Below are 8,697 nucleotides of genomic sequence, written 5' to 3' on the forward strand. Positions count from 1 at the left end.
TGGTTGAAAGATACCGATGACAGTTACCGATTGAAAGATACCGAGGGGGTATACAGAACTCATGCAATGCTTATCTGTATGTTTATGATATGTTAGTATGTGATCAGTATGTTTATGATATGTTAGTATGTGATCAACATGTTTATGATGTTAGTACGTGATCAATATGTTTATGACATATTATTATGTGATAGTGGTAGGGGTGAAATAGTCTCCGGTTACCGGTTGAAAGATACCGGTGATAGTTACCGGTTGAAAGATACCGATGGCAGTTACCGGTTGAAAGATACCAATGGTATTATGTGGTATGTGGTATGATGGGGGAACTCACTAAGCTTCGTGCTTACGGTTTACAGTTTTGGTTTCAGGTACTTTGTTTCAAAGGAAAGGAGCCGGCTTAGTCGCAGCGCATCACACTATGTTTTCCGCACACGAGATCCTTGGGATTATACTCTGATATGGTTTTATAATATTATATTTTGATTATTCACACTCTGGTTTTATGTAATAACCTACTTAAAAATGAAATTTTTGGCCTTGAATTTTGGGATGTTACAATTTTATACCAAATACTACATTGCTTCATCATGTTACACAAACGGTCCCTATGATTTGGTGAAAATTGCAAGTTCAGTTTACTTTCTATTTTCCTTATGTGGTTGGTCCTTAATTTTATCCATCAGAGATGAAGTGTGACCCAAATTTTTGATAAATATGTCACAACTGCCCCTGTAAAAGTAAAAGTGATTTTTTTACTTACAGATTTGTAAATGCCATGTGTTATTGCCTCGTTTGGAAGTACTTAATATATATGAGAATTATTTAACAGACGGATGTGCTTCTTATCTTTCTATAGTCTTACACTATTATAAATGTAACATTTATTTTAATAATTATAATTACCATCTTCAAAGTATTTGCACAGCATGACCAACATCATTAAATTAGAATCCATAATTTTTTTATGGTATTTTATTTGCTTATACGCAAAAAAATATCCAAAAAAATGTTAAAAAGATGGCCGCTGATGTTGGAGATGGTTGCAGCTGTGGTTTTTTACTTCAATCATGGTAATCTATAACTACTAAATATAAAATATTACAGAAATTATAAGGTTTTGGTGTGGCTATCATTTTTCCAAATTTAAAGGTATATAGTTTTGTTTTTGGTAATTTGATCCTCAATTCTTTTGTTTACAATGTCCAATATCTAATTATTAAAGCCTCAAATTGTAGGTATTGTTGAGTTAGTAAAAATATGAAGCATTCTTGCACAATATGTTAAAAAAATGTGACAAATGTTTCATAACATGGTAAAAAGTTAGAAATGTTGAAAAACCTTTGAATATCTATTTGTTATAGCAATAACATTCTACTTTTTTTTTTGGTACAACAAGTACTGATAGATAATTAGACATAGAAACAACTTTGAAATCTATTTATTTTATTGTATCTTGACTCTTGACTTTAGTTCCTTTTTCATTCGGATGCAGGTTGGACTTTAGGAAAGCTCTACAGGACAGTCTTCAAAAAGATTTAAACGCATTATGGAAACTTGACATGGATAGGAAGGTGAATGGGTCCATTGAGATCTGCTTTGGATTGGCTTAGTAGGTAATCCATTTCCATGCTGCAAATTAGACAAAGGAACATAGGTCAAGAGTTAGTATTTTTCAGCTTAAGCTAAAGGTAATTAGAACATCTCTTTTATTTATTTGACGTAGAGTGAAATTAAATGAGTATAGAATTTTAGAATTGATACTTTTTTTTTATTGTTTTAAGATGGCATCAAATCAAAGTTGTATGTTGATTAAGTAAAACCAGGATGTTAATGTAAACTTATTTATTGAACTATAGTTTTGTTTGGATAACATTTCATGATTCCACCATATAACGTGTTGTTGTTCGTGTAATCTACTTAATTTTGGCATTGTCTTTATTTTTATAGACAAATTCCAAAATAAAAATAAAAATGAAACACCTCTAACCCATGCGTAGCATGAGTTTGCCTCCTAGTTGTTATATATGCGTGGTAAAGAAGAGCGTTGGCATATTATGGAGTTTTTTACATAATTGGAAATATATTGATTTATAGAAATGTTGGGATATTTTTTTCCCTTTTGTGATAGCTATCTTTGTTTTTTGTTTATTCTCTTGGCAGAGGGTTTGCATGTGGCTTTGAATGATGCTACTTGTGGTGTTTTTGTTTCGCGGTGTTCTAATTTTCATTTATTTTATACGGATGATGACTTGATTGTAAGGCATTGGGCTCGACAAAATATAAAGAATCTTGTTAGTGTGTTGCATTGTTTTTATTTAGGTTATGTCTTAAGATTAATTTACAGAAGTATAGGTTGCTTGGTGTGGGTGTGAGTACATATGAGGTTCAATGCTCATGAGATTTGTGTAAATATGGCTCGAGAAAAGGCATGGTATGTGAGTGTAGAAAGGTTTAAGTTCAACTTGTCTAAGTGGAATTCGCTCCTACTAAGGGTTGTTTGATTTTACTAAATCAACCATATCTAATTTTTTTTGGGTATATGATGAAAAAGGGAGAAAATGAGTTGGGTGAAATGGGATGTCAGGATGGCTTCCAAATAAAAAAAGCAATTTATCGGTAGTTTAAAATGACATGTGGCTTAATGTATAAAAAGATGTCATTTTATGTTCCAAACCCAAACCATATGGTGCAACTTTGTCTTAAAAAAAGTTAACATATTTGTATGGATGCTTCTTTTTTATTGGCTCCCTACGAGAGCTGGTCTATCTAATAAACAGATTGATGTAGATTCCTTATTTTCTCCTTGCTGTGGTTTGAGTGTGATGTAGAAGTTTTGTAAGTTGCTCATTTATGCCTCCAAGCCGTTGAGGAATGATGCATTGTTTTGATAATATAGTTGCTAGCATACATAATTGGTCCGCCTTCGGATTTACGAAACTAAAAATAAGTTGGGTGGTTTGGATGAATAATCTTGTTATGGCAATTACTTTGTAATTGTTTTTCTAGTTTATTGTTAGTTCTCAATGTATACAAAAATTAATTGTTTAATTTTTTTTACATTCATTTTTTTTTGTGAGATTAAAGTTTAAGTTATTAGGCATTTTATATTACATTATGTTTATTTGGAAGAAAAATTTATGCATTGTAATTTACAATTTGTGTTCTTATATGTCCATACTCCATAGTAATCATATGTTGTTTAGCACTTATTCGAATTTCTTGGTATAAATTATTTAAATTAAATACATTACTATTTATCTTAGGTGACACACAAAGTGTGTTTAATTTTCTATTTGCGAGGAAATCTTAGTATTTATTTGTGTTTGCTTGTTAATTGAAATTATTTGCTCAAATTTGTTATATAATCCTCTCTAATAAATGAAAATAATTTTGTCACTTGTCATCTTCTTATACATTAAGCCACATATCATTTTATAGTAAATTTAAATTAAATTATATCTATATGTCATTTTGTGGTTTTTTATATTTTATTAAATTTTATATAATACTTAAATGTATATCCAACTTATTAATGCAATTTTCCTTATAAGTTCCAAATTTCTAAATTAAATCTAATTATTTTAATTGTTTATTTATTTAAACTATTATTTTAAATTTAAAAGATAAATAAACATTTCAATTCTAATAATTAAATGTTTTTTTTATAAATTTAAATTTTATAAATTGTTAGATTTTTATGTTTGTTTATTTTTTTCAATAAACTCATATAATATATGCGTTTTATAACTAGTTTGAAATATTTTTCTTTTGTTGATCTTGCAAATGTGTGTTGGTAAATTAATGATCATTTGCTAACTTGATATCAATTCATAGGTGCTATATCCATGTGTTGGTTGATTTTAACATAAGATCAAATATAAAGAATAAAGCAAGGAAAGTATGAACATAATCAAGTAATCAGCAGAGTTTGAATCTTGTTTTAGATTTGATTTATTTAGGAATTGAATTTTGAATAGAATAAACTTTTTATATGAAATGACGTTCACACTCCAAAGCTTATTGTATTCCTTGGATAAGCGGGTCCCACTACTCGCCGGAATATACTTACCGGCGAACCCTACCAACCCACACTCCGCCCTTTTCCCGAAAACTATATATAGTCCTCATAATTTCTTTGCCCTAGCCCAGCCGCAACTACCCTTTCCCCTTTCTCTCTCTCCTGAAAATCCCCAAATGTTCTCTTCCCAAACCCTCAATCACTCGATGCCTTCATTCTAGTTACTTGATCAATTTTAACTAATCGGGGTTTATCATACAAAATGGTCAAAATTGGGTCGTCAATCGCTCGTTTGGTAGATCGAAGTTGACGATAGCGGAAGCAGCGACGATGTTTTGGATTTCGCGGTGGTGAAATACATGGACGCGGTGGAGTTACCACTTCCAGCTGCTATTGTTACAAAGATCATGAGATCGTCAGGTTGCGGTGGTGGAGGTGGGGTTACTAGGGTGGAGTTGCTAGGGAATCAATCGGAGCGTGAAACGTGCAGTAGCTCATTTCTTCCGGAGAAAGGTGTTGATTTCCTATCTATACTTATATATTTAGTTTATCTAAGATCCGTTCATCTTCAAATTTATTTTCTACTCCTTTCTTTCTCTATACAGTTAGTCTTCTAATTTGGGTGTTTAACCTAATGCAAACCATTTTCAAAATTGATTCGGGTTTTACTTCAAAATTAACTGTACTTGTCATATACCTTTTGATGTCGTTAGAGTTTTTTTTTTTTTTTTTTTTTTTTTTTTTTTCTTTTTCCTCCTAGAACTAAATCCATGTCAATTTCGAAGCTGTAAAGCACCTCTTTTTTGACATCAAAAGTCAAAACGTAGCTTTTCGGTAAAGATGGGGAGTAATCTTGTGTTGATATCATCTAAATTGCACATGTTCATTGAAATAGCATTTGCTGTTTAGTGATTGAAGTCGTAGAGGATATAAACAAGTCATCTCTGCAATCTAGGGTTTGCATAATATCACATTTTACTTTATGCTACTTGATTTCCATTCAAGTAAATAAATGATGGACCCTGAACTGAATTGATGTATCTGTACATGGACAGATAACAACTGTAATGCTAATGGTTCAAGACCAGTTTTCTGGAACAAGATGTCAGAAGAGGACCTCTACAGGTCAACCGGTCAACTGTCCAGTCATCGTAGTGAAGAAACATTTGTTGACCATGATATGACCTCTGTACCAGAGGCTAAACAATCACACAGAAAGTCTGGGAAATCATCTAGAAGCAATGGAAGTAGTTCTAAAAGGTCACGAGCAGCACATATGGAAGCTTCCATGAATCTAACAGGAGTAATCGATGCAAATGATCTACAAAAGGAGCATGGATCTTCTTACCCTGGAAAATACAACGTTTCAGGTAATAAAAAAACAAATACTATCACTAATACTTTACCATTATTCCTATATTTTTTTCTCACTTTTTACACTTGCAGCTAAACAGAAAACAACTGTATCTGGAAAACGAAGCGATAAAAGAAATGGCAAAATTCCTAAAAGCAAATGTGATTCTTTTTCTGTAAAGGCAGGCTTGTCAAGCTTCAGTTCATCTGCTGGTGGAAATAACATACTTGGTATGTCTTTTTTTTGGCAAGAAATTATTTCTTTGTTAACAAACTTTATAAAATCTTTTTTGATTTTTTGGTCAGGGGTATATGGTTCGAAACATGATATATGCGATTTTGGAAAGCATGTAGATGAAGTGTCACTGAATGAGCTTCTTGATGGTAGTTACAAGTGTCCTGATTCCATGAAAGACAAGGAAAAGAAAACAGAAGCTGTAAATGGAAGAATTTTGCTATCAGTTAGAGAAGCTTGCTCAATTCTTCAACTTAAGAAGCCTGGTCAAACTAGTCAAACCCCAAATGTGACACCTGTAGATGGTAATCATAATGCTTCTTCTTCCTTACCAAATGCTGCCATTTCTGGAGCTAACATGAATGATGACAATAAAGGAGATGCAGGAGATCCATCTTCTTGTAAAAAGGTTAGTCTCTTTTTCCCTTTTTCAATAAAAAAGAAAAACAGAATAATTTTTTTAATCATGACAATCGTTCTTTTATTACACGAAAGCCCTACTAATTACTTTATTAATTGCTCATTTAAGGTTGATGTTACTGATCTCACAAATATACTTCAATTCCCGTTATTTCCACCAAAAGATGTTTTAGATCGCCTCTCTCTTCTTCCACCCAAGGATCTTGATCTTATGCTCCTCGATAGTATGAAACCTACGTCAACCTCAAAAGGTAAAATCTTTATTATATACATTTATCCATAATCATTAACAAATCTTCATATAATATGATATTAACATTCTTGAATGATGATTGATGATTGATTCCAGTACAAAACGGAGGTAGTTTACCAACATTTCCATGGTCGCATATCTCAGGAGGACATTTTAAAGCTAACCCTGATGTGGTCAAGTCAACACCAAGTAAAAGTACATGTCAAGGCAGATGGGCCAAAATGGGGAAAACAAATACTTCATTAGGAGACACAACAACTACAAAAACTTATCTTGCAGATTTTGAGTCTTTAAGTTATAATGAAAACCTAGTTCCATTAGGTCGTAAATGGACCGGGCCCACCGAAAATGAAAAATCTCAACCACCATCTACCAGTAATGCAACGGCTTCTAAAAATCCAGGTGAATTTCCATTTTTGTCCCCCCTTTCTAAAAGTAAGATTACATAAATAGTATATAATCGTTTGATGTTCAACAGGTGGGAACTCTGCAGGGGTATTATCTGCTGCGCAAACATTATGCGACATTGCAGCGCGGTATCGCAAGCAAGATCAAATCGGGACCGTTAGATGGCAAAAGAAGTCGTCTTCCCAAAAATCCATAAGACAAACAACAACAACAACCACCAAATTAATGTCTGATGAAAAACTAGAAAAAGCATTATTCGCAATCCCATCTTCACGACCTGTTGTGGGTCCCACCAATGACATCAAGACACATACTCAAAAGAAACTCCGCGTCTCCACAAATGACCCCACAAACAAAGTGCATTACCACTGGCCGACCACTACGCCGCAATCCAGCAGATCGTCACCCAATAAATCTTTCAAGAATGTATCCATGGAACAAAGCAACAGTAACAATAGCCCGATGAAGAGATCCATCACAACAACTCCACCTGGGAAATTACTAAATAAGCCTCCAAAGCTTCGGAAACTTGTACCAATGGAGTGGAAAACCAGCAGGGGTGACCAAAAAGGTAATGGGAATGGGAAGTATTAAAAAGTTTGATTCTTTTTGGTTAATTAATTATGTTGTTGGTAGTTGGTTGTATCTTTTTTTTTTTGGTTATGAATTTGGTAGTTTGGTGTACATAATTTTAGGGTTTATGGTGTTGGTGTAGTAAGTAGTACAGGAAAGGGAAAGTTTCCCTTGTTGGGTGTACATCATTGAAGGAGAGAGACTTTTGGTTTTCTTTCTTTGGCTCCCATCATGCTTGTTGTAACTATGTATGTAACAGGACTGGAGGGATAAAAAAATTTCACCTTTTTTTTTTTGGTTTTCTTTCGTGTTTTAGGTATTTAATCTAAGTTGTTAATGTAGTATCATCTTGTTACCGATGTATGTGTTTTTTCAAAAAATTTCATTAGGTGTTAGTAAAAGAAGTAAAGGTTCTGCTTTTTTTTGATGAAATGTTTAGAATGAAATCGTTATAATTTAATGAGTAATAATAGTAAATTTTTGCTTGTGAATGTAATGCATATGAATAGTCTAACAAATTAAAATAAGGTTTAAAGAACACAACTTGGAATAACGAACAGCAGAAAAGATTTTGAAAAGCAAATTACCAGCAAAATAATATTTAAAGTTAACTTGGATCAACTTTCGTCGGTTAATTCAACAAAAGGCATAGAATTTTGGTAGAGTGTAGATTGCTAAACTTGTATAATTTGCATTTATGAAAAAGAGTTAATATGATAAACTTAGAACATTTATAAGCACAAGGGGATGTAGCTCAGATGGTAGAGCGCTCGCTTAGCATGCGAGAGGTACGGGGATCGATACCCCGCATCTCCATCTTCATTTTTCAGAAGTCCCCTTTCATTTTGATTTCTATTATGGTAATGAATTTTTGTCCTATAATATATCATCACACCTATCCTTTAATGCAATATTTTACTTGAGATTACTTTATAACGAATCTGTCATCATCGGTTCATAAAAAAAATATCAACTTCAATTGAAGTAGAGCCTTTTGGTTTGATTTTTTTAGAAAAAAAATCAATTTTTGTTAGAAAAGTTCATTTTTCTCTGTCCGAGTATGTTAGAAAAATTTTCTATTTCTTTTTTTTGTTAGTTTTTGTTAAAAAAAAAATACTTTAAATTTTCCATATGTAGGGTTGTTCCAAACATATTTTGGACTCACGAATGAAGAAAATAGACACTTAAAATATACAAATTTTATAAACTGTTTTTATATTAACTTAATAATTGAAAAAAAATTACTTACAATAGCTTCTAGATGTAACATTTTTTATTATAAAACCCATATATATTGAACTTGTTGACCATTTGCCTTCGATCGATATGTATTGAACTTTCATTAATAAAAAAAAACCTCATATATTTAAAAAAAAATACTTATTCTAGTTTTTGAGATTCAAAATCACTAATAATATCCTTCTCTTTAAAAAATTT

General features: G+C 32.2%; 1 protein-coding gene and 1 non-coding gene across 3 annotated transcripts; both read left to right on the plus strand.

Annotated features, from left to right (window-relative positions):
• Nucleotides 1-4,094: 4,094 nt before the first annotated feature.
• LOC111886471 (uncharacterized) lies at nucleotides 4,095-7,561 on the plus strand. Of its 2 annotated transcripts, none has more exons than XM_023882713.3 (7): nucleotides 4,095-4,531; nucleotides 5,074-5,388; nucleotides 5,465-5,602; nucleotides 5,678-6,015; nucleotides 6,136-6,277; nucleotides 6,376-6,681; nucleotides 6,758-7,561. In XM_023882713.3, the coding sequence occupies exons 1-7, from the start codon at nucleotides 4,378-4,380 to the stop codon at nucleotides 7,279-7,281; spliced, it is 1,917 nt and encodes a 638-aa protein (XP_023738481.1). In that variant the 5' UTR covers nucleotides 4,095-4,377; the 3' UTR covers nucleotides 7,282-7,561. The 2 variants fall into 2 exon arrangements, with proteins under 2 accessions (XP_023738481.1, XP_042755896.1); XM_042899962.2 differs by lacking the exon at nucleotides 4,095-4,531 and adding an exon at nucleotides 4,781-4,974.
• A 442-nt stretch (nucleotides 7,562-8,003) lies between these two features.
• TRNAA-AGC (transfer RNA alanine (anticodon AGC)) lies at nucleotides 8,004-8,076 on the plus strand. The gene has a single exon. It is a non-coding gene; the product is annotated as a tRNA-Ala (tRNA).
• Nucleotides 8,077-8,697: the final 621 nt, after the last annotated feature.

Source organism: Lactuca sativa, chromosome 3, assembly GCF_002870075.4.
Source record: "Lactuca sativa cultivar Salinas chromosome 3, Lsat_Salinas_v11, whole genome shotgun sequence".
NCBI lineage: Eukaryota > Viridiplantae > Streptophyta > Magnoliopsida > Asterales > Asteraceae > Lactuca > Lactuca sativa.